The 26,990-nt window shown below is 33.2% G+C and overlaps 1 protein-coding gene across 11 annotated transcripts in view; it reads right to left on the bottom strand.

Annotated features, from left to right (window-relative positions):
* LOC111062931 (A disintegrin and metalloproteinase with thrombospondin motifs 16) overlaps positions 1-26,990 on the bottom strand; it is a 196,913-nt gene that overhangs the window by 5,317 nt on the left and 164,606 nt on the right. For 6 of the 11 annotated variants that reach the window (XM_039441370.1, XM_039441372.1, XM_039441369.1 and 3 more), the window contains 4 exons: positions 10,443-10,607; positions 6,476-6,602; positions 5,187-5,291; positions 3,815-3,969 (listed from right to left, as the gene is read on the bottom strand). In XM_039441370.1, coding sequence (XP_039297304.1) covers positions 3,815-3,969; positions 5,187-5,291; positions 6,476-6,602; positions 10,443-10,607 — 552 coding nt within the window. Of the gene's footprint in view, positions 1-883; positions 1,279-3,814; positions 3,970-5,186; positions 5,292-6,475; positions 6,603-10,442; positions 10,608-26,990 lie in introns of all 11 variants that reach the window. The other 5 variants (XM_039441366.1, XM_039441364.1, XM_039441367.1 and 2 more) reach the window with 1 other exon arrangement.

Below are 26,990 nucleotides of genomic sequence, written 5' to 3'. Positions count from 1 at the left end.
TTAAACCTATTTTTCATTAAAAAGTTTCTAGTCTAGACTATTCTGTATAGTATTTTTTGTAATCCAAAGTATAGTATCTTTTTCCTGCAATAGTGTTAATCTAATCAACAGGATATTTTCGAACTTCCTACCAATATTTTTGGGCATTGCTCCTGGGTAAGAAACATATCTGAATATAATTTTAAATCTTTCCGAAAATCTTTAGTTGTACTCAAACAGCCTTCATTGAGTCTCCATTTTGTTTAATCACTTACTATTTTTTTCCAAATAATGGCTGAGCATTTGGAAGTGACACTTTGTACAAACGTTTATGACAACTACAAAAAAATTATAACAATTTTTGAAATGCATAAAACAAAATGGCCACCATTTTATAATTGTATTTCTTGAATAACCAAGAAACCGTTGATTTCACAAAGAATTACAAGAATAAGGTTTTTTAGTAAGTTTAATCACAAACTGATTGACACCTCATCATTCAAGATTGAACAAATATTAAGTAAGCTATTGCAACTTTAGTGACAGATGACCACTGGAGATTGATTGTGATTCTTTCCATGTCTTTAAAATTCACACAAAACATCAAAACGTTTTATATCAGCTGTGGTGAAAGTTGAAAGACAAAGTTTTGTGAGAATTTCAAAGACAGTGGAAAGGAGTGCAACAAATCTCTAGCGGTCAACCATCAATAAAGCTTAAGGTGGGAATTTATTTTCTTGGTTCAAGTGAACAAAGAATACATCCAACCTAATATTCTCTATTTATTTCTTGCAAAACTATCCAACGTTCATTTACAACCGGGTAATCTGTGTTTTTTTCAATTGAATGCGGTGATATGTGTGTTGTAAGCCGGACCAACTGAATCTATTTTACCACAACTTACCAGAGGACGAGAAGAATTTTTTATTGTATTCTTCGTAAACGTTTTTCGTTGTTGGCCTATTTGAAGTTGTGAATGTGTAGCCGTGAAAATTGAAGTTTGATTTCTTAGTTGTTTGAACATTGTCTATGGGTTTGCGAGAAATTAAATCAGCGAAATCATAAGGATTGCGAGGTGTCGAATGGCTAATGTCAGGTCGTAAGTTGTTTTCAATGGAGTTGCCCAGTGTGACGGCAGGCAAGTTCACTTTCTCACGGTTAAGTAAATATTGTGGAGTTGTGTGGGTGATTTGATTTTGTTTCGGTTTGTCATAGAGGGGTTTTGTAATTGAATTTTGGTCGTTAGCTGGTGTAGTGATCTCGTCATGTGCTGTCCTCCAAAATTCGTTCCATTCAGACCTGGTGGTTTGAAATTTATTGTAATAAAATAGATAACTCCATAAATTTTCAGAATAGAGTATATAGCTGGGAAGATTTCATCAAGAAAGTAAATTTAATTGAATACCTTGTCTATGTATACCTTGTCATAATTGTGTGAATTCAAGAATGAGAGAAGCCATGATTATTTGATAGGAAATAAAAGTTTTTTTAATAATTTTCCTTATAAGTAGATAGCAGAAAAAATAGTGTTGCCTACACTTACATCAACGGAGTAAAATATATACAATAGAATTACTAATTAATAAATATTTACAATGGTAAATGGTGTGTATGCCAAGCTACTAAACGCTGGCATTGATCTGAATTTGCATATATAAATATATTACTTCGTATATGCACTATTACTATAAAATGTATTCATTATTCAAAGTTGATAATTGAAATGGAAATAAATGGATTTTTTCGAAATGGAAATAATTACTTCAACATCAAACTGAAAACATGATATTATTAGAAACTATGATGATATTCATCACAGAAATTGTAAGGCAAATAAAATTTGATTAAAAATTCAGCTACCAGGTTTATAGTGTATTGAATTTGAATTGTTACGTATTTCCAATTTGTTATATACACATAGCAATACTTACATTCCAATACTATAATACAATTGAATAGTAAAAATACATTCTGACAAATTCGTGATTTTTTGGAAAACGAATGTATCTTACAACTTTTTTCAATAAAAAATAAATACTGAATGATGCTGCAACTATGACATAATGATATAAACTAAAATCTATTCGAAGCAATCTACAAGTTAACCTGTTCAAACGATCAGAGCCAGAGTGATCATGTGTTGGCTATATTGCCAGAATTGAAGCTTGAAGCAGAGTTTTTCAATCTGAAAGGTTCCGGATACCCTAGAGCGAGCCCTAATTATCAAAGAATCTCTGCTTTGCTGAGCAGAGTGAAAACTATTTGTTATCATTGAAATGATCACACATTAATTTGCTGTCTGCCAATGTATGAACACTCCCATATGCAGCAACGGTTCTTCACAGTTTCTGTTTCAACAGAACAAAAGTTCATTCAAATACAGAGCTTAACCGAAATTATGTGAAGTCTGTGGATAAACCATAGGAACTTTTCACTTGGTTCTATTTGGACAGTTGAATAGCTTGGAACAGTTTAACCATTCGAAGAAACCCGATTATAGAAAACAAGAAAAATGAAAGTTCTTATATTTATTACAATTTTTATTAATTATCAAAAATCTTCTGATTCGAATGATAATATAATCGTTCCACTCAGCTACACTTTCTTTTGAAGAAGTGAACAATTCATTCTTCTGAGATATGTTTTTGCGAACCCCTTGTAAATTCAAAAAATCAATGTACTTGACTCTAAAATTCTCAGACTAAGAGCAGTGAATAGGAACTCTAATATGCATTTGCCTATCTTTGAAATTCGATGCAATTGGGTTATTGGCTACTCCAGCTCTCACCGTTTAAACTAATCACATTGAATAATCCACCATATGAAACTGATGCGAATTCTTAGTTATCTAAAAACTACTACAGGCTATTCCGCAATGAGTTACCAAGATAATACCTTCTATAGCTTGCATGGAACAAATTGAAATTGTCGCAAACACTCGTGTATTTATTTATTTACTAGCCGGCAGGCTCGCTTCGCTTGCCTTATCCGTCTAGCCTTATAGTGGGCTCCGCCCCCTGGACCCCGGCTGGATCATCCAGAAATAGTATCAGCAGGCTTGCTTCGCATTATTCATTTGAGCATTGAGCATTGAGCATTGAGCATTGAGCATTGATCATGCTTCCTTCCGTCAGAAAGTCAAAACAGACTTTCAGGCTCTAGGCTCAGACTTTCATTTATTCTACCACAACACAAAACATAGGAATTCAAAAATACTTCTATATGGCAATATTGTTACCTACTCATAAAAATGTTCCTATAAACAATATAGGTCGAGAAATGGTTTTTAACAATATTTTGAATTGCGGTATTTCCTATGAATGTGAAATATAGTTAACAATATTATGCAGAGTTCATATCGTCACGTTACCGAACATCACAAATCACATGTTTATTTGCTAGAAGATTTCAACAATTTGTATTGGAAAACACATCTCAGCAAAACCTTCGTTACATAGCAAGCATTTAATGATCCATGCTTAAAGATAAACTTTTAGGCTATCATTTTCATGATTGCAAGCTCTAGAAGAATTGGCAACTCAATACGAAACAATCTGTCAGTGATTAATGGATTCAAACTACTCTCTACCATAAGCATCACAATCTACAGTAGTAAACAATTCACCAGAATTATTGGAGTTCTACATGAGTTATGCTAAACATTTTATTGAATGAAACAACATGAAATTGTGACATTAATGGCAATGGTGTGATAGCCGGAACTACTTAGTCAAATATGTTTCAACTAGTGGTGGTTATCACAGCTTCAAGTCGTTTATTCAATATGTAAACAGCAGATATCATCTTCACTACGTATGTTTGAGTGCTGAATTACCTGATGGTCGATCCGTTGGGAGCATTGGCATAGACTGGCCTGCTCTGTGTGGATGCCACGTCTGGATCACTCCTCCTCAGGTAAGCCGGAGTGTTTTGAGAGTAGTCGGGAATTATATTCTCATGTTCAGCTGTGCAGCGGCCATTCGTACAAAACTGAGCACAACAAATCATGTTATATGATAGATATAGCGTTTATTGAAATAAATCAAGCATTGATTTTAAAGAAACATTATATTTGTTGTATTGTGAGATGCGAGTGTCGTATTATTTCTCCATAATGGGTAAGCACAAAAAGTAGATGTTGTCAACCACCAACCACTATTGCAGTGGTTGACAACATTCACTTTGTGTCTAGTCTTGAAGAGGTTGCATGACTATATACCATACACTAACATTAAAATTCAAACATATACAAGTCAACATTGTATTTAGAAGTATTTACTTAGGGTGAACACTAACGACAGGACAAGTGTGTTGAACATGTGTACACACACCTGCTCGTCATACATGTTGTCATTAGCGAAAGGCTTCGAACAAAATCTTTTTCTGAGGTTAGGTTTTTGTATCTTCGATGTTTCGTTGTTTATTTTTTCTTCGCTGCTCTATTAGAGGTTAAATTGTTTTCGTATCATTATAATTTGCGATTTTTCAGTGATTATTTATTGATATTGGTTGTTTATTTTATGTTAGAAGCTGCTGTCAAACAGATTTTCTGGTTCGAAGCCTTTCGCTGGAGACACAACAAGCATAAAGAGTAGGCCTATATATGTGTACACACATCTTCAACTTACTTGTCCTGTCGTTAGTGGCGATCCTTAACAACACTAGGCTAATAATATCACGATGCCTAATATCACTAATAATATTCGATTTCAGAGCGGTGAGATTAGCGTAGATAATAGTATATATTATCCAATATTATCCAATAGTGTAGATAATAGTGTATATTATCCAATATTAGTGTATTGGATAGACAGCCTCTACAAGGAGCTCCACATTCATGAATAGAAATAAATGGATCTAAAGAGATCCATCAAAAGATCAATATTGTAGATCGATTTATAAAGATAAATTCTGTAGGATTGATGAAACATTTTACAACTTGAGACCAAACAGTTCGCTGAGGTATGTTGTTCAAGATTTTAAGTTGAGCATGTTAAGAAGACATTTGATGTATATTAGCTCTAGATTTATTAAAGAGGTGATTTATCAAAGAGTAGATTTGAACGGACTAGAGGCTTGGATTAAGGAAAAGTATTTCTTTTCCCTGGGACCTGAATGGTGGTAATGTGGACAGGATCTCTGCAGCAAACCAAAATCCATAACGTTTTAAAACAAAATGCAACGTTTTTATTTGAAGATTAATGTACCTGTCCATCCCCGCATGGTGAACCTTCGGCAGCAGGTCTATAAGCCACACAGTAACCAGAGCCGGCGTCAAAGCAAAACAGCTGAGCGCACACTCGATCGTCTTTCTGAAAGAGAATTGAAAAATGAAACTAATTAACAAAGATTTGTTGTAAAAAATTGTATCTCTGAAAATTGCTAATGAACCAAATTCAATCAATTTCACTTTCTTAAAATGTTCTCTCAACACAGTTCTATAATTCAGGTACTATAAATGTCTTTTGTTAATATTTTGGGTGAGCATTTCTGAAAGTATCAGTGTCACGGTCACACATGTAGCCACACACTTGGGCTTCTTGTATAGTGAACATAATCCTAGGACTAACTCAAACGATCATTACAGTAAATAAAAATGAAAATCACCACCAGCAAAAGTACAACTTGCTGGCTGGAAGGAGGCTATACTAAAACTAAATTCAACAAGTAAATATTTAAAAACATCATAAGTTTAAAAATTTAAAAACAAACAAAATCGAACCTAACAATATATAATATGTTTTATGATAAATTGTGACGCAATACAACTTAAAAGAGATACAAGAATATCGTAATCTGCTATCGTTATTTTATTTACTTACAATAATAACAGGAAACTTAATTCTTGGAAAGAGTAATTGTTGCTATAATTATGAGAAGGCGGTCTCTGTGAGACTGGATGTTTCTGTTTACAAAGATTCCAGGCATTACCAGGTTGAAGTTGAAATTTGAAGTAATTTTACATAATTTTTAGGATACGGACATATATAGGAAAGATAACAAACATTATTCTCCTATGATTTATCGTAGATCATTCGACCATCAAACTTACAATTTTATATTTTGGTATGGTAAGTGTTTTTGAAAACATTTATATTTATTCTACTCTTTGTAAAACATTTAGTAGGCCCATATTAGATTATATTATATGAAACTTGAAAGGTGATTTATATCCTATTAGATTTGTTTGAAATAATGTTTTTTTTCTATTTCATTTTTATTGATTGACTTTTTTCTGTTTTCTTAATTCAATTTTGTTTCAAGTTTTAATATTAAATTCTTATTTCTGAAGAACAGCAACATTTGTTTTATACTTTTGAGGTGAATGAGGTTTGTGTTGGCGTTTAATCTGTAAACCTCTTTGAGTTGTATAATTATACTCATGTAATGTAATTTCAATGAAAAAAAAATATGTTGTGAGGTAGGACAACTCAAATTATATGAAATTTGAAAAGAAATTTTATTTTATTTGCGATACTTGGTGATTAATACTTACAAAGCAAGCGCTTGTGCCACGATCCTTGCGACACTGAGCATCCAATGTGAGGAGCTTGCCTGGCAGAACCCGCGGCAGGCTTTCGTCTTCATGTGGCGAATTGTAGAGACAGGTCGCCGTATCACCACTATACAACAAACAATCACACTTCCAATGTAATTTCAACAACAGCCATCATAATTATTTAGTCCAGGCAATGAATGCTCGAAAAAGGGTATAGAGGGAAATGTTTGGAAGACAATTTTCGACCCCGACGTTCTGTTTAGGAGGTAAACATATCATAAGTCCCCATTCCTAACTCATGTTCTTAGGGGATAAGGGTGGTTTAAAAGTTGCATTTTTTAGCGTTTTGCTTCGACGCTCGTATCTTGAGAAGAATGCGTTCAATCGACATAACTAACAGTTCAAAAATAAAGCTTGATAAATTCTCTTCACTTTTTGTTTAGTAGAATTTTGTGGTATTCCCAACAGTTCCCGAGATATTTGCTCTTGAAGGTGTGTAATATTGTTAAAACAGCCGTTTTTTTATCCAATGTTTAGGTCTCTCAGGGCTTATAACTCTCCAACAATGCATCATAAAAACTTATGCTTATCGTAGGTTTGTAGAGCATTGAATTCTCTTTGAAATTATGTATTATTTCACCGTTCCAAGTTTTCCTTTCATTGTTATAGCAGCTTCAATGTAGGGGGTGAAATATTCATTGCTGCAACAAGTGTCAACTCAGCGGTTTCACACCTTCAGCAGAGGGGATAAAGAGGCGCACTTTTGCTATGTTCACCTATCAACTAGTTCAAATTAAGCTGCAAAGTCAAAAATTGTGTCACAAACACCCCCTTCAAATGTCATTGTCAAACGATCAATTGTTGCAGCAATGAATATTTCACCCCCTACATTGAAGCTGCTATAACAATGAAAGGAAAACTTGTAATGGTGAAATGATACATAATTTTAAAGAGAATTCAATGCTCTACAAACCTACGATAAGCATCAGTTTTTATGATACATTGTTGGAGAGTTATAAGCCCTGAGAGAGCAAAACATTGTATAAAAACGGCTGTTTTAACAATATTACACACCTTCAAGAGCAAATATCTCGGGAACTGTTGGGAATACCACAAAATTCTACTGAACAAAAAGTGAAGAGAATTTATCAAGCTTTATTTTTTAACTGTTAGTTATGCCGATTGAACGCATTCTTCTCAAGATACGAGCGTCGTAGCAAAACGCTGAAAAATTAAACTTTTAAACCACCTTCATCCCCTTGGAACATGAGTTAAGAATGGGAACTTTTCATATGGTCTCCTCCTAACTAGTCTCAAAAAAGCTGCAAAGTCAAAAATGTTATTTAAAACATTCCCTCCAAATTCCTTTGTCAATTGGTCTATTGTTGCAAAAATGGAGATTTCACACTCAACACTAAAGCTGCTGCAAAATGTATAGGGAAATTCGTAAATGTGGAACATTGTACATCAAATTGAAGAGAATTTAATGCTCTATAAGCTCATTATCAGCATGGATTTTTTCTGTCGATTTTGAAAACTTGTAAGAGCAAAAATAGAAAAAATTGGTAGCAAACGTGTTTTTTACTTTCCTTGCCCTACTACCATAGGTAAGGAAAGTATTGCTTTCAAAAAAAATTTAAGGTACCCTAATTTCAAGTTTTCTATACGTTTCAAGGTCCCCTGAGCCCAAAAACATGATTTTTGGGTGTTGGTCTGTGTGTGTGTATGTGTGTATGTCTGTGAACACGATAACTACATTCCTAATAAACCGATTGACTTGAAATATTAAACTTCAGGTCCTTATACCATGAGGATCCGATAGTAAGTAATTCAATTCAAGATGGCGGAAAATTACTAAAAAACCATGTTTTTCACAATTTTCTCGAAAACGGCTCTAACGATATTCTTCAAATTTATACCATGGATAGCTATTTATAAGCCCTATCAACTGATGTGAGTCTCATTGCTGGGAAAATTGCAGGAGCTCCTTAATATTCTTGAGAAAAATGGCGGATAATTACTAAAAAACCATGTTTTTCACGATTTTCTCAAAAATGACTTGACCGATTTTCTCAAATTCATACCCTGTATAGTTATTTATCAGCTCTATTAACTGGCATGAGTCTTCTTTCCGGGAAACTAATGGGGGGTCCACCCCATCCTTGAGAAATGGACTTTGTAACCTCCTTCTCGTGCATGAGGTAGGTAGGTAGAGCAGTTCATAAAAAGAACACATAGTCGGGATATTTCATCTGTAGAACAGCTGTTTTGACGGCTTTGAAAAAATATCATCGAATTTCACAATTTACACAAAGGAAAAAGTACTCTGAAAACAATTATTATTTGTACACATATACAGTAGTATGATAGTAGTTTCAAATATGTTGCTGCCAATCGTCATAATGTTATTCCCCTAAATTACTCTCTTTTAAGAATGGGGCTTACAGTTCAATGAGCAAGGAAAGTTGTGTGAGTGCGCCACACTTTTAAAAAATGTCACACCTTCAAGAGCGGATATCTCGAAAACTAGAGGTGATATGAAAAAAGTTGAAAAATGAATATTGTAGGAAATTAAGTAAGCTCTAATTTGTTATATGACAGTAAAGTCCATAGGATACATAGTTTTTGAGTTCTATGCGAGAAACCAAGAAATGGTACCTTTAAACCACCCCCACCTCCTTAGCACAGTGTGTAGGGGTGGGGACTTTTGATATGTTTACCTCCTTACTACCCTAAACAGAACTGCGGGGTCAAAAATTGTCTTCCTAACTTTTCCCTCTATAACCTTTCCTTGACTGGACTAATTGAAGAGTTTGACGAATTGAAAATATAACATAATATATAATCCTGAATATACTGTAAACTGTAAATGTGATGTAAAGAATGTAATTGCTAATAAAGAATTTGAATTTGAATATACAGTATGGTTATAACATGCCATATATCGGGAGAAGATATGGTATTTTGGTGACTTTTCCTGGATGCCTCATTTCGTTGTGTGAAGTTGTGCAGTGTTGTAGATAATCAATGTTACAATTCTCTTTTTCAAGATATTCAAATGGTGACATTAAAGGTTCATACCACGTACAGTACTATAAGAAAAAATCGAGTTTCGTTTAAAAATGAGTGTGTCACTGCCATTTCAAATTATCCACATTTCATTGCCCAACCTGTAGGCCTATAATAAATCTAAAAGCACCATTATGTTCCCATAATCCAAAGCACAATATTTTGTAAAAGACTCATTCTATAATCCAAAATATATTCTAGCCAATTATACACACTTTGAGGTCTCAATAATTATTCCTATGATTTAACACTGGAGGATAGGAAATAAGCACTAAGAAAAATAGTTTTTTGCCCAATGAACTCCGACCGCGTTGGAACGATTCACATTTCAGTAACTTTTTGCAACAAATAAGATGGTAGGTCTATAACCCACAATATAAGAATAGAAAATTCATACTTCTACAAAAAACCGGGATTACAAAAAACATTACTGTCTAGGACAAATAGTATGCATACTCAACACTACCTCACCTCAACAGGCTAAAACCAGGCTACGCGCTCGGAATCAAATCTGAAAACTACAGACTAGATATTGTACATACCATGAACTGTAACTAATGAACTGAATAATAATGAGAAGTGCTGACTCCGACAATTATGTTTCTATATGAAAAAAGTGAAGTGTGCTTGAGAGTAATAACCCAACCAATAAACCACATAGTATTGAAAAATTCAGAAATAGGAGACACTCTTAGTCAATGTCTCCGTAAATAGTTAACGTAAAAAAGGAACGAAATTTTCCACGAGACAATGACGAGTAAAACATATTTGCTCTCGAGCTTCATATGAGATTTTTCCAAGGATGCGTAAATGCAACAATAACACTGGAAGCATTTACATACATTATTGACTTACTCACTAAGGGGATAAGGAGAAGGGGATTAGGAATACTTACTTGAGGAAATGATGGAATGAAGCCACACTACATGACGACCACCTGAATCCCTTCTCGGTGTGTCGGAGGTCACTCATTATGAACCCATCCTCCCAGCGACATTTCTCCGCTCCTGGACCACCCAGGTAGGTGGGGGGAGGGGAGCCATCGTGAACGGCGCCTAATCTGCAAAATTCACTCAAGTTTATCATACTGTCACTGGAGACCCTGATTCGTAATCCACTCATTTTTCAAGTACAGTTTAGTTGCAGTCTTGCTGCGATTAACGTAGGTAGACAAAATTATTAAACATGGTTTCAAAATCTCAACATCTATACACAGAGTGCCAATTCTCTCTATTTTTCGATAAGCCTTGATTTAGAGTTTTTTAATTTGTTTGTTTAAAAGTACGTACAATTTTCCTTTTTCTACTTTTCAACCTGTTACATGCATCGAAATTGGGATTTATCTCTTGTATTTGAAAGGAGACACTACTCTCATCATGAGATCTGAGAAGGGACGTGGGATTTTTTCACCTCTGCAAAGAGTTACTGGATAGTTTGAAATACTGGTAATACTAACAATAATGGAGTAGGCCTATGAAGGATTTGGAATAGATGTCACTTATTGGAAGAAACTCGATTTATTTATTCCTGTATTTATCTTTTGAATGTTTCCATTTTAATAATATTGTGAGTTGAAAGTATTGAAACATTTATTAAGCATGGAGAACAATATCTGTAGACGGCGTCCGTTTTTGTCGATACACTCATGTAGGCATTGTTAGAAAAAGTTATCCATGCTCCTCTGAAGTCTTGCATTTAACATTGCTGAGTTGATTGTGTTATTGAATAAAACCAGAGCAAATGCTCATGAGCAAGAGCATGGAGCATAAAGGTTTTGCTCATGAGCAAAAGGTAGAAGTAAAAGCATTTGCTCATTTTTATATGAATAAGCTTTACCTTATACTGTTACCTTATGCTCCTGAACTCTGGAGCAAATGCTCACGTATTTTAAAGATTTTTCATCAGCTGATTCGCTTTTGTAGCCTTACTTTGTTTTTATAGCTCACGGAAGCGCTAAATATGCAAGTAGGGGGCACCGCTTGTGTTTGCGTCGTCTGCTCTGTTTTCTATTTATGAATAGAGTTTTGGGTTAGTTGAGTCTAGAATTTTGAAATAATAGTGTGAAAAAATGTCATCTCTATAATAATCTTCAGCATATTCTTATAATATCTATAGCCTTCTTATTATCGTCTACACTCTCATCTTCTTAAATGCCTATTTCCTATTTTGTGATGGCTATCTTTATATCAGATAGGATCTTTTGTAGGAATAATGGTGATATATTATTATCATGATTAAATCTAAAAAGAGTTTTATAGTTCTCAACTATTCGTTGTGATCGTTTCTGGTATAGTTTCCTCTTCCTCATACGAATTAGTTGAGCCATATTACCATGAGCAAAAGGTGAAAAGCTGCTCTAGACTAGACTCACCATTTTTGAAGCATTTGCTTCAAAAGTTAAGCAAATGATCTAGTTTATTCATACAATTTTGAGTATAAGCTTTTACTTTTGAGGAAATGCTCAAACTATTTTTTTGATGAGCATGAGCAAAATGTTTTGCTCACGTTTATTCATAGAAAATGAAGCAAATGCTCCATATTTTAGAAGTATAAGCAAATGCTCAACTTTATTCATATGGCCCATTGTCTCACTCAGGGCTTCAAGTGTGCGTGGTTTGTTGATGTATACAAGTTATATAGCTAACTAGTGAGTGACCCGTGCTTCGCAAGGGTCTATTTTAAAACTTTGCAGAATGAAAACTTGACGTAACAAAAAATTCGAAATTTGAAAATAGGCCTATAACCATCCTCGGTTAATGGAGAATCTTTATGCAAAATTTCAAATCAATCAGTCCAGTAGTTCAGACGTGATGATGCGTCAAACATAATTTTCCTACATCACGGAAAATTGGCTGGCTGTATGAGCCAGCTCTTTCCATTATTATAGTAAAGATGATGGATAGATGGATGATTTATCAGGATCTTTGAATGAGAATAACTTTTGAACGGTTTGAGAAATCGGTGCGGTTTTGATGCGACAGAAAATCAGATATTTTTATTCGAATAGGATCCCCAATCACCTATCATCTAATGTCCCTTTTAAAAGAAATGTTCAGCTGTTTCTATACAACAACTGGAAGAAGCATGAAAAATTGAAAACTTGGCGTAATGGAATCTTGAAGAACTGAAAATAGGCATATAACCATCCCTGGTTAATTGAGAATCTATATGCAAAATTTCAAATCAATCAGTTGAGTATTTCAGACGTGATGATGCGTCAAACATAATTCCCTATTCCTTACGTGTATAAGCCAGTTATTTCCTTCATTATAGATTATAGTATAGAAAACTGAAAGGCTTAATACTTGAAAACCTCACAGAATCATATTGATTTTTTCAATACATCAATAAATTTTAGTATCGATTAGATCCTCCTCAATTTGAATCGGACAGCCTTTTGTTTTCCCAATTCCAAACAAAATACCTAAAACACTCGTTTCACTGTGAATTTGTGTCTGATAGTACATTATAACTGAAGAATATAAATATTATTACTTATTTTATTGTGATCTATTCATGTTTTTCTTATGAAATTCAATGATAAGCCTACAGCATGAAGACTATGTCCATTTCATTTGTACTGGTGGCAAAATTTTACATTGAAAATAATTATTTGATAAAATCCAAGTTCAATTGTAATAAAAACAAATTCCTTCGAAAAATAATTGATAATAATACGTTTCAAGGGAAAAAATTAAGAACAAAAAAACTGGGAAATATCGGGATTCGAACCAAGGAACCATCACTCCGAAAGCAAGCGTTTTACTGTTACACTACACGGACGTTCAAAAATGATTGTCTTGTAACAGCATTATAACCTCCTTATAAAAAACACACTTCTGGGCTTCAACAATGTAGCCTATGGAACTTCATGTACGGTAGCATAGATTAAATTTGAACATTAATTCTGTAAAATCTAGAAGGAAAATTGAAATTTGGGCTTCCAGGTGCACGAGATTGATATTTTTAGAATCTATGTGCAAAATTTGGAGATCTAAATCATTCCCGTTTTTTCCGGTATGCAATCCACAAGTTGACATGTTTTGATGCAAATAAACGAACACACAAACAACCACAACCCTACTCTCTCTTATTATATAGATTACTTATATAGTCAGCAGTCCTCATTCCATTATTGTTGATGTAGCATAGTTGTAGTCGAAGGTAACATTGTATTTAGTATTCAGTTCCAAGCTAGCGGACATAGCGGACGGAGCTCTATCGCAAGATATAGTGTTCATGAACTTACGAAAAAGTTGTATCAGTCACCTAACATGGGGACTTAAATAAGTGAACAATCATCAAAATAACTTCGTATCAAATTGAATAAGTTGGTGAACTATTATACTGTATTATTAAATTCGTGAATGTTATTTGCAAAATTATATTTCTACTCAGTCACCTAATATCAGGACAAGTGTGAAAATGATAAAATTAGTGAACAGTATAGTAAAGTGTTAACAATACCGTATTTCATCTACAAAGTGAATCAAGAAAAAGCGACAGACTTAATATTAGGACAACCAAGGACCTTCATCATCTAAGGACTACTACGGACTTCAACTTCAAAGAGTAAAAAGAGTACAAATGATGCCCTGATCAAATTCTCGAACGCGGTTTCAGATCGTTTGAACCAAGGAAAGAAAACCCTAGCTATCTTCCTGGACCTAGCAAAAGCTTATGACACTGTGTCTCACGATAAGTTATTGGACAAATTAGAGTGGGTTGGCATAAGAGGATTACCTTTGAAATTGTTCAAGAGCTACTTGTCAAATAGAGCACAGATTTTATCACTTGATGACTCAGTAAGTGAAATACCTCTTTCATGCTATGGTCTCCCTCAAGGCACTGTCTTATCACCTATCCTCTTCCTGTTATATGTGAATGAAGTACTTAGATTAGAGTTGAATGGAGGGAAAGTATATTCATTCGCAGATGACACAGTGTTGTTGTATGGGGGTGAAACATGGAATGAGACCTATGAGACGGCCGCTAAAGGCGTCTCTACACTAAAAAGATGGTTGGATTTCAACTCCCTTAGTTTAAATATTAAAAAAACAAAGTATATTGCTTTTTCAAGGAGTATTGCTGGAAGAGAAGAAACGAACTGTGTACTTAAACTGCACATTAATTGTGAGAATTTTAACAATAATTTAGCTGCATGTAACTGCCCTGAAATAGAAAAAACCAGCCACATCAAATACCTAGGTATAATTATTGATGAAGGATTTAAATGGAAAAGACACATTGATTATTTGTGTGAGCGATTAAAGTTTGTATCCTATAATTTCTATAAATTGCGGTCCATACTCCAGATACCAATGTTAAAAATGGTTTACTTTGCAATTGTACAGTCCCTACTGCAATATGGATTAGTGGTTTGGGGGGGAGCATTCAACACTCATCTATTAGCTCTATTTATAATACAAAAAATGATTATAAAAACAATACTAAATAGACCATGATATACCCTTCTATTCAAGCCTTCAATGAAATTAAAGTGATGACAATCCGCCAGCTGTATGTATTGAACGTCTTTAAGTACTTTCAGAGTAACAAAAATATATTTTTTAAAATAAATAACGAACATCAACGAACCAGATACAATATAAATAAATATAAATGTTATGACTCAGATCTGACAATCATCCGTAAGCAGCTTATTTATATAGCACCAAAATAATCAATAAATTACCTTCAGATCTCATTGAATTTCCATGTATCAAAACTGTCCCTAATAACATAAGAGATTGGATTTGCCAGAATTTTTTATTTTCAATTTAATATTTTGTGATTTTTTTCGTATAGGAATTGCGATTTGCCAAGATTTTTTTTCCAATATATTTTGTGTTTTTTTTTCTTCGTAGAAGTATTACGATTTGACAGAATTTTTATTCCAATTTGAATATTTGTTATTTTTTTCGTATGGGAATTACGATTTGCCAGAATTTTTTATTTTCAATTTAATATTTTGTGAATTTTTTTTTGTTTTTGTAAGAATATTATGATTTTCCCTCTTCCCATTTACCATGAAATGCGTTCTATATACCCTGTTTACACTGTATTTATGGATCACTATATGAATAAGAGAGTACCATAGTTATATAGAATATTAAGATACTCGAGAGAATTTTTTAATTTTTTTGTTGTGAATTCTGTTTCGATTCCTCGTTTCAGAATTTACTATTCTGTAAAGATATTTGCTTCTGTGCTAAATCAATTTAAATCAGGTTAAGCGTATTATAATTTCATCTCCTACTCCCACTGGCGAACAAGAGTCATCTTATGCCAGTGGTTTTTTCACTTACCGTTTATTATTATTACACTTTGGTTGTATTGTATTGTCATGTTGAGCTTTGTTTGATTCATGTACGTATATGTATTTATGAATGTGGAATAAATAAATAATTTGAATTTGAATTTGAAAGGACTACTACGGACTTCAACTTCTAAGGACTACAACGGACTTCAACTTCTAAGGACTACCACGGACATCAACTTCTAAGGACTACTACGGACTTCAACTTCTAAGGACTTCCACCTCTTGAGAATATCCTACACGTGCGACAGAACCCTGGACTCTGACAAGATGAACTTGATTATAGTATTGTGAGTAACAAAACATTTTTGTGTTATCATTTTATTACAAACTTGGACAATATTAATTTTACTTATTATTTTCGTATTTCTTTTTCTTGTAATGTTATATATAACTAAGAGCCATGAATCCCAATAATGATAAAGCAACCAATCTCCAAACTGTACCTACCCTTAAGAAAGAATTCTTGGAAATGATCCCTGATTATTCAGGAGAGCCTACTATGCTAAATCGTTTTATTTCAATTTGTGACAAACTTGTGGCAAAATTTTATGTAACTGCCAACCCAGATGATTTCCAAAACGAATACTTGTATTCTACTATTCTTGCCCGTATCAAAAGCCCAGCTCTTGACATTGTTACTAGTTCTAACACTTATGCATGGCCTGATGTAAGAAAAGTTTTGATCAATAGTTACATGGACAAGAGATCTTTGCTTTACTCTCAATCTTGAAATGGCTGAACTAAAACAAGAATCAGGTGAATCACCCTTTTCATTCTATGAACGAATCCGAAAACATCTGAATTTACATATTTCATATTTCCGAAACAAACAACCCACAATATCAGAAGTCATGTGTCAGTATGTAAATGGATTAGTACTTAGAGTATTGCTAAGAGGATTAAGAGAGCCTCTCGGGTCTCTCATGAGAACCAAAAATCCCAGTTCGTTGGATAGTGCTCTTAACATGCTATCTAACGACTTCCAGTTCAAATTCGGTTTCTTTCAAGACCACTCTAATTTGAAAAAGACTAACACTCTAATCCAACACAAAAGTAATCCCAGCTATCAAATGCAAAACTACCCTCAGAGACAACAACAGTTCTATCACACTCAAAATCAGAAAGCTCAGTTCTTTCAAAATAAAAATCAGCACTTCCAAAATCAACACATGAACAGACCTCAACAACATTTTCAAAACAATTAACCCAAACCACAGTATTCCAACACAAATCAGCCAAGAGCTCAAAATCCAAACTACAACCAACCAAGACTCCAAAATTCGTATCAACCAACGCCAATGAGCATTTCCTCAATCAACAATCGTCCCCAAAAAAGACCAAGACTGTTTCAAATGACAGGTCGACCAATTGACGAAATGCAAAATGATGATTTTGATAATAATTTCAGAGAAAACGCTCAGAAAGAATTATCAGATGAATTCAAACAGCTCTCAGTTGAAAACGAAAATTCAATTCAATTCAATAATTCTTCATTGTCATATACAGTGCACAAGAATACATAGATATATGCTTTAAGTATAAAGGAATAAATATCAATTTACAAAGATGTATTGCATTATCGACCTAGAATATTATTGCAAAGCCATAAAAAGTTTGCAAGTCTTTAAAAAAATTAACAAAACTTGCAATTCTGTTATTCAAAATTCCGAGCCATCGGTCGACGACTGCATCGCAAACATGCCCACTATACTGTATATTATTCAATAACAAACAACCACGACACAGCCACCAACCGATGGCCCAAACAACTAGCCTATTAGCCTATACGATATATAACTTACAAAATACATCATTGACTTGCACCGACACAACAACAAAGGATATAATCCCACATGCGTCTTAGACTTGTGTGTGGTACGAGTATCATTATACTGTGATATTTTGTGACTAAAATAGTTGAGTAGAAGTTTAGAGAAATAAATTAATATAACCTTTACAGATTTAGAAAGAAGAGCAAAGAACAAACGGCAATACAAGATAAGAAGAAAAGGATTTATGTAGGCCTATGGGTTAGTTGAGGAATTGGTGAGTTAGTTAGGATTCCATACTAGAGCTTTTATTAATCTAATATCATTTATTAAGGCTAATATCATTTTAATCTTTTTAAATGTTTTTATTATTATTGTAAACTACCTGTATAAGGGTTCGAGCAAATTCTCTGAGTTATTGTCACCAGTTGCACGCAGCCAACCATCGATTATTCTTTTGTAAGCAAGCAAACCTACCGTGGGCTCTATTATTTCTCTGGATGGTGCTTTCCTCAATAAAATGTTGGAGACGTAGAATGGGTTAGTGCGATTTATTGATTTGACAATTCTGGGGACCTGTAGCCCCACATTTGCAGAGCTTCTAGTATTGTAGTTATGTGCTACCTCGGTTACCATAAAATCCCTGTTTTTGTACGTGAATACAAGTACATTCTTCATATATATCAGCCTGACAGTCAACAATTGAGAATATTCAAACACCGAGTGCCTCGGTGGGATATTGTCTCTCCAGTTTCAAGCCGGCCTTGATTATAAGCTTCTGTATTACATATAAAGGCTCCAGTGCAGTTCTAACTGCTCCTCCCCATGCAATAACACCATAGCTTAAGAAGGTACGCAATGGCCTAGTTTCAACTTGTGGTTGGACTATTTTGCATAGGACTGGCCAGTGGTCAGTCACATCAGATTTTAAAACCCCCGCGCTGACTGCGTTATAGTTTGAATGCTTTATAAAAATGTGATCTATGCATGTCTGAGAATAATCGGTATCTCGTGTTGGTAAGTAGATGCCTTCAGTGAATCCAGCTGCGTACATAATATCTAAGTACCTGTCTTTGTCATTTTGTACTCTATTATCAGGTAAAGTATCAATGTTCATGTCACCCAAAAACAAATGTGTGTTTCTATTATTAGTATCTTGATAGAGTGCTTGTAAATCATCGAGAAAAATTTCACAGTTCATAGCTGGACTACGATATATTGAAATGATAGTGTAGTTTCTATAGTTCAGTTTGAACTCAGTTTTCAGGCCTGTCGCCTCGCCCAATTTTATTTGATTTGTTTTACCATTCAATTCTGAGTTTACAATCCATGCCTCATTTAAGGCGATGAGATCAAATTTTACCTTCAAACTCTCCAAGACTATTAAGAACTCATCAATATTTTCATGATAGCTTCTGATATTGAAATGAATTAGTTTAAAACTATTTGCTCTCTCACTCTCATAGAACTGCCTCACATCCTCATGTTTGATGAAGTATTCGCACTTTACGTGGCCAAACTCATCCAAACCTGCATTGCCTAGGCTCTCTCACATTTAATAGTTGCGTCTGCGATCGGCTTAGTTGCCTTAATATGAAGATAATACGTTAAAAATAATAGTTTAATCTAGCTCTCTGTCAAAATACATTAGGAACAGGAGGGGAAATCATTAGAAAACGTTATACTGCTATCAGATATTTATCAATTTAGTGGAAATCAATCTTATGAGAAAAAAAAACTTTTACTGATGAAACTTTTGATATCATAATCTAGTATATGTATATAATGTAGATTTAATAATTTAGTATATCATAATTGAAGATTATTATGAGTATAATGTTGGTGCAGAAAGTAGAAAAGCCGTTAACACTTGATAGAATATATCTTATATTAAAGATATGATTTCTAATTGTGGATATCAATTGGAACGATCAATGAGGAGAAATCAAGATAAAACGCTATATTTATTTTGAATATAATTACTGAAGTAGGCCACCGTATATACGTGTGTTGATAGAATTCGACGAGATTATATGATTCTATGATAATTATGATTATAGTAATAAATTGGCTAAAGAATGTCGAAATAATGATTTTAATTATTCAATTAGTTTAATCCACATTTGTAATTCAATTAATCGAGGTACATTAAAGTAGAGTCTATTTAGATAGTGAGGTGTTGTCCATCTCACCGCTACCAACTACAAGATAATAAAAAATCAGTCATCCCACGTAACTAGTTGGCTAACCTAATAAAGCAAATATGAAGAAAATTATAAAAACTAACTTATCCATGTTTAAATATACTCTTGACGTCTCAATATACTCTCACAATAAGCGACAGTTATCTAAAGACAAACTCTTTAGAGAAGAAAACAAGAACTGCGCGCCTCGCAGAGATAAAAAAAAACTCTTCAAAAATTATAAATAAAAATTCTACGAGACAACGAGAAAGGAATAATGATAATAATATGAATAATGATAATAATATGAATAATGATAATATGAAGGGAGAGGCCAATCCTGCTGAATCTGATAAGAGAATTTTTTTTTAATTTGAAATAAAACAATTCAATTTAAAGGGAGATAACTTGAGATTGAATATACAACTGAAAAGTTGTGTTCACTCTCCCCTCGATCCCTGCACTGCATTGTAATTTGAAACCACAGTAAAAGCATTCAAATCATCAATTGTTTTAATAGTGATAATTCTACTACCTTCGTTTTTTCTTATCTTAACTAATCCCGTGCGGTCAACCCATACAAATTTGAGGCCCACGAGCATCTTGATTTTCTTAGCTTCTGCCAGCAGCCTTCGACGATTGGGTGACAATGCCAGGTTGACGTATATGGGGCTGTCGTCTTTGGGGAAGCCGATCTGCTGCGCCGTCAGGTACCGCTTCTCCCGCCGCATTCTGAGAACATCATCGACGCATTTCCTCCTCACGAATTGGACTATAATGCCCGCTGACGTTTGGTTCCCGAATTTCCGCAGGCGATGAGCAGAGCTGATTACTTCTGGACCGAGATTCACGCCAAGCTCACGACAAACCTTGAGAATCAGTTCATTAACGTTTTCATTTTGCGATTCCGGAATACCAAATATCTCCACCATATTACGGCGCGAGTATTGTTCCATCGCATCAATACGCGCATCAAGAGCCGAGATTTTCGAATTTAAAGCAACATTTTCTGCTTCTAGTTTTTTGATGTCTGTAGCATGTGCTTTAATTTCTTCGTCATGCTAGGACAACAATTCATTAAAACCGGACAGTTTTGTATTACACTCCTTAACTGCACAAAGATCATTGAAACACTTCTCCTGACCCTCCAAAATTTCAGTCTTAAGCTGAGAAAGCAAATCATCAAGCACATTCACAGTTACAACAGGAGACGAATCAGATTTTGGGGGATTGAAAGAAGTATACGTAGTGAAACTCTTAGAATTACATACAGAGCAGTGCCAAGGTTTACCGGCTTGTAGATCGGCAGATTTAACGTTAACACTTTGTTCATGAAATAGTGTTTTACATTTATTGCACTCTACTTTGTCCTTACGGGCTCTATTAACAGTTTGCTGACAATTTCCACACAAAGACATTGTTCAACTTGACTGACAAACAAAATAAATGTATTCAGAGTACCTGAACACACAAAACAAAAATACTCCACTTTACAGTTACGGTTCACTCCACGTATTGCAAACAGTCACTTAGGAAGCGCCAACACGTGATTTTAACTTTATTACAGACAATTTAAATGCAAGAGTAATAATAAAATCAGCAATTCACAATATGAAAATCCACTTTTTAGGTTATATTATAGCAGCACAAACGGTTCCAATTAGAAATCCATTCTCTAGCTATCGGAAAGATAAGATTAACAACTAGACACTGTTTACTGCTCGACTGCTGAGCTGATACTAAGAAATGAAACATATTTCCAGCCAGCCGAACAAACCGAATCAGAGTGTTTTTTAGAGGATACGAGTCTCGAAAGAAATTTTCAATTATGAACTTACAAGATGACAAAAATGAACTTCCCTAATTCATTGACCCTAAAACAAGATTTAGAGTTCTAATCGACACAGGAAGCACTAGGTCATTCGTATGGAATGGAGGTCAAAGGTATGGAATGTTACAAAGAAAACTTGATAGAAGACCCTTTTGAAGTAGCAGCAGCGCATGGTATTTCACAAGAGAAATATAGTACAAAGATTTCTTTATTAGGGAAATCGAAATACACGTTCTATCTTTTTGATTTTCATAAAAACTTTGACCTTCTTCTCGGACTTGACAATATGAAAAAGCTTAAAATAAATTTTGATTTCATCAATGACAGTATTGATTTCAATGGGTTGAAACTGCCTATTTATTATTTTAACGCTGAAGAAAATCATTCAAAAGTGAAGTCAACAAACCATACCAAAAATAAAATGACACAAGTAAAATCATTTCTGATACAAGCTAGGATTGAGTTCTAGAAATTATAGAAATTCCAATTGAAAATATGAATGAAGGTGAAGCTATAATATCATACAAAAGCATTTCCGGACTTGAAATTCCTCAGTGTCTAGTGAAAGTGAAAGAAAGCAAAGCCTATTGTTCTATTTTGAACCCCACTACGTCAGACAAGAAATTTATCATTCACAAACCAATGTCAGTCGAATCGCTTGAAAAATATAATTGTATTATTCCAAGTGAGTTACGTGATCATAATGCATGTAATAATTTGAATCTACTCCATCACAAAACTAACAAAATCGATATATCAAAAAATAGAACCAATCATATGAATGCCGAAGAAGAGCAAGTTTTGAAACTTGTAAGAATATCCTTACTAACGATCCAATCCTTCAGTATCCTGATTTTTAAAAACAATTCAACCTTACAAGAGATGCTAGCAATTAAGCTATTGGGGCAGTTCTTAGTCAGAACAAAGATATTGATGCGATTATAAATGAAGCAATTGAAAATGTAGTGAATATCATACCTAACGAGGATGCACAATCTATGATAGCTAACGTGGACGATAACGAAACGTTATTTCAAAGATTAGAAAATGAAACTGGTACAGATGATAATGAAACCACATTTAGAGGATTCGAAAACGAAACCCCTTTTTGAGGATTCGAAAACGAAACCCCTTTTCAAGGATTCGAAAATGATGAACCAGATTTCATAGGTCCTGCTGAAGATGAGTTCATAGAATTCATCAATAGAGTTCATAGAGTTCATAGTTCGTCAATACAATTCTCATACGCAACATTCTAATATTATGAAAGTAACATATCAGTAGAAATACCAGTTTCAGATGACCCAGTTAACTTGACCAGTCAAATGACCCAGTATGCTAAAAACCAAGTCATATTGAAGCTTGTGAGCAATAACCCAAAGAAATTTACTATTCATAAAATATTTGATAGTAAAACAAGAATGATAGTAGAGATATCTGAGGATAATTTAGATAAAAATATGATTGACTTCGTGAAAGAATATTTAGTGCCTAATGTTAGATATAGCTTGTATTTTGAAAATGAATTCTATGAAAGATTTGCTTCAGTGATTGCCAAAAAATTTTAATTTTCAAAACTCATACTTGTACGATGTAAAGTTAAAGTACTTGATGTAACACATGAAGATGACAGAATAGAAACTATTGATAATTATCATATTGGAAAAACGAATCACAGAGGTATACAAGAAACGTACGATAAGATAAGAAAATACTATTGGCCCAACATGAGAAATTATATTCAATATTTTATTAACAAATGGGAGATATGTCTCAAAACAAAGTACGAACGAAATCCACTTAATTTAGAAATGAACTTGACACCGACAGCTACAAGGCCGCTTCAAATCATTCACGTGGACAGTATAACATTTGAGAAAAAGACATTTCTCACGATCATTGATAAGTTTTTCAAGATACGCACAATGCTATCCAATAACAAGTTGTAACAGTCTTGAGGTAGCAGACAAACTACTTAGTTTCTTTTCCCACCATGGTATCCCTCAAACTATAGTTGCCGACAATGGATGTGAATTTAATAATGGCTTAGTAAAGGAACTGACAGAATTGCACAAAATCAAAATGCACTGGATAAGTACTCAACATCCGCCTTCAAATGGCTTAGCCGAACGTTTTCATTCTACGATAATTGAGCACATCAGAATATTTAATAATCGCGACGAGTTCAAAAAAGAAACAATTGAAAGTAAAGTAGAGTACGCCGTAATTGCTTATAACAATAGCATCCACACGGTAACAAAACTGACACCATTGGAAGTTTTATACGGACACATAGAATCTAATCCCATTCTCGAAATTGACATTCAGAACAGATTTATTAACGAATATGTTAATAATCAAAAAGAAAAACTAAACGACTATTCGACCATATAAAGGAAATAAACCGAAGTAGAAAAGAACATGTCATCAACGAAAGGAACAAAGATCGAGAAGAACTACCAGAAATTCCAAAAGAAGTTTATGTGAGGAATGTTCAAAAACAAAGTAAAACTAAAAATAAATTCAACAAAGAAACTCTCCTATCAGTGAATCGAGAACTTGAAACTGCCAAAATAAATCCCCGACATCATAAAACTAGAGAGAAAATTCATTTATCCAAGATAAAAGACCTAGAAAGTTTAAGAAACTGAACAAAGATCAAACTAATGAGAGAACTGAACAAGTACAGATCGGTAACAACCGATCCTAATTCAAACCCTGTTCTTCCAGGTTCCTCCTCTGCCTAATGAGTATGGCGAATCATTCTTCTAAAGCTGAAGAATTCAGGAATATCAGTAGTAATCTAGGAATAATTGCAGCAGATTTAGGCTTTGCAAAGTTAGAGATTTCGAAACACACTTTCATACATTATTATGAATTGAAATAGTTATTTGTGCAACTAGTGCGCAAAGTGACAGTTTGCTGCACCGAAAGAAACGTTTACACCCGAGCCGTAGGCGAGGGCGGAATGGCTTCTTGAGTGCAGCAGAGGAACTTTGCGCACGTATTTCACATTAAATTTTTCCTACAGTTACCATTGAATATGAAAAGTGGATAATTATGGATAAAATGATGGCTGAAATCCATCAAATGTTTGTGTGTGTGATGCTGTTATTAATAACAACCTTAATTCATTTAAAAATTAATAATCCAATTGAAGTTGAAAATTCTCAGCCAAAGTTCTCATTTTTATTCATTCAAGAATCAGAAAAAATACAGATAAAACAAAAAATTCGCATTCAAAATAGGCTACACGCCAAGCAGCTGGACTGCAAAATGGCTGAACCGACAAGCGCACGACCTAGCGGGAAGAATCGTACCTAACTTCGTTATCCAGCTAAAAACAGTATTCAGATATTTGGAATTATGATTAACTAGAATTACCGAAAAATACCATAAGTAAACTGAAAAGTATTTATAAAATAACACAGACAACAGAAAATATTTTATTGTAGTATATTCTAATGTTATTTTATTAATTTTATTGACATGGATTTCGAACGGTAGTCTAATTATTTAACCTGAAAATTCGAATTTCAAAATGATGAAATCCCAATCTAGAAATCCAAAACAATAATAATGTTTATCTAAATCATAATTAAATAATAACTTCTCATCATTTAATAATAAATAATGTTTCCTTTCTATTGACAGTAATAATTATTTCAGCTGCAAGCAATGAGAAATGTAGCAAACACACATTATGAAATTCGAATTTTGAGGTTGAATAATTACCGTTTGAAATCCATGTAAATAAAATTAATAAAATAACATTAGAATATATTACAATAAAATATTTTCTGTTTTCTATGTTATTTTTATTTTATAAATATTTTTTAGTTTACTTATAGTATTTTTCGGTAATTTGAGTTAACCATTAGTCTAAATATCTGAATCCTGTTTTTAGCTGGATGAAACGAAGGTAGGTACAATTCTTTCCACTAGGTCGCACGCTTGTTGGTTCAGCCATTTTGCAGCTATCAACATTGTTGTTGGACTGTGTATTTTCAATGCAAATTTGTTCTATCTGTATTCTTTTCTGATTTTTGTATAATTATAAAAATGAGAACTTTTTCTGAGAATTTTCAACTTCAATAACAATTATTCATGTAATTTTGACAAACTAAATATTCAAAATAAATTATTAAAATTAAAAATTAAAATTGTTTAAATTATTAATTGATAAATTAATAATAGATAAATTCACTTATATTCTTATTATTTGAAATAATATAGTTTATAAAAATATTAAATATTGAAATGAAAATTAATGATAGAATAATTAATAAACCAATTTGATAATTCAATAAATGATAAATAAATTGATATTATTATAAATACTAATACTGAATATAAAATATATTCAATTATACATTTTGAATTTTATTTATCATTCATTATCTCTAATTATATATTTTTTTATTTAAAAATTGATTGGTTGATAAATTTATTCAGAAATTGAAAATTATTTACATTTGCAAATTAATTGGTTTATTTCAATTATTTATTGAAATAAATTATTCATTGGAATAAATTTTCAAATGAATTGCTAATCATTATAATTGAATTATTATTATTTTATTTTAAATAAATTAAGGTTTTTATTAATAACAAAATTATACAGAAAAACATTTGATGGATTTCAGGGAATTTTACCCATAATTAATCACTTTTCATATTCAATTGTAACTGTAGGAAAAATTTAATTTGAAATATGTGCACAAAGTTCGTTTGCTGCACTCAAGAAACCTTTATTCTGCACTTGCCTACAGCTCGTGCGTAATCGTTTGTCACTTTGCGCACTAGTTGCACAAATAACTATTTGATCATGTTGATAATTTGAATATGTATTATGATAAGGTATCTGAAAATATTAGAAATAAGATTCCAATAATGGAAAATGTAGAATATATAATTATTATAACTGATAATGGTAGTAAAGCAAGAGATATAGTAAACTATTTATATAAGAGATCTAAAAGAGGACTATTGAATGGCATTGGAGCCGCAATAAAATGTATTACTGGAAATTTGGACTCGTATGATGGTGAAAGATACGATTATTAACTTCAACATTTAAAAACTAATCAAAAAAGTTTGATTGATCAAATATCAGCCACTTTATTTCAGACCATTTAATATCAGACTATGTAGAACTAGATAAATTTAGAGATTTTCATTGAGTTCAGAACTTATTGCTGAATTTAATCAGACGTTGAAAATTGTTAATTATAATTTTAATGAGCTGGGGAATAAATTTAAATTTGTAAATGATAAACTTAGCGACTATGTAGAACTAGATAAATTTAGAGATTTGCTGAACCAGTTGAATATTTTA

The sequence above is a fragment of the Nilaparvata lugens genome, chromosome X (assembly GCF_014356525.2).
Source record: "Nilaparvata lugens isolate BPH chromosome X, ASM1435652v1, whole genome shotgun sequence".
In the NCBI taxonomy this organism is placed as follows: domain Eukaryota; kingdom Metazoa; phylum Arthropoda; class Insecta; order Hemiptera; family Delphacidae; genus Nilaparvata; species Nilaparvata lugens.
This window is presented reverse-complemented; position numbering and strand designations above follow the sequence as displayed.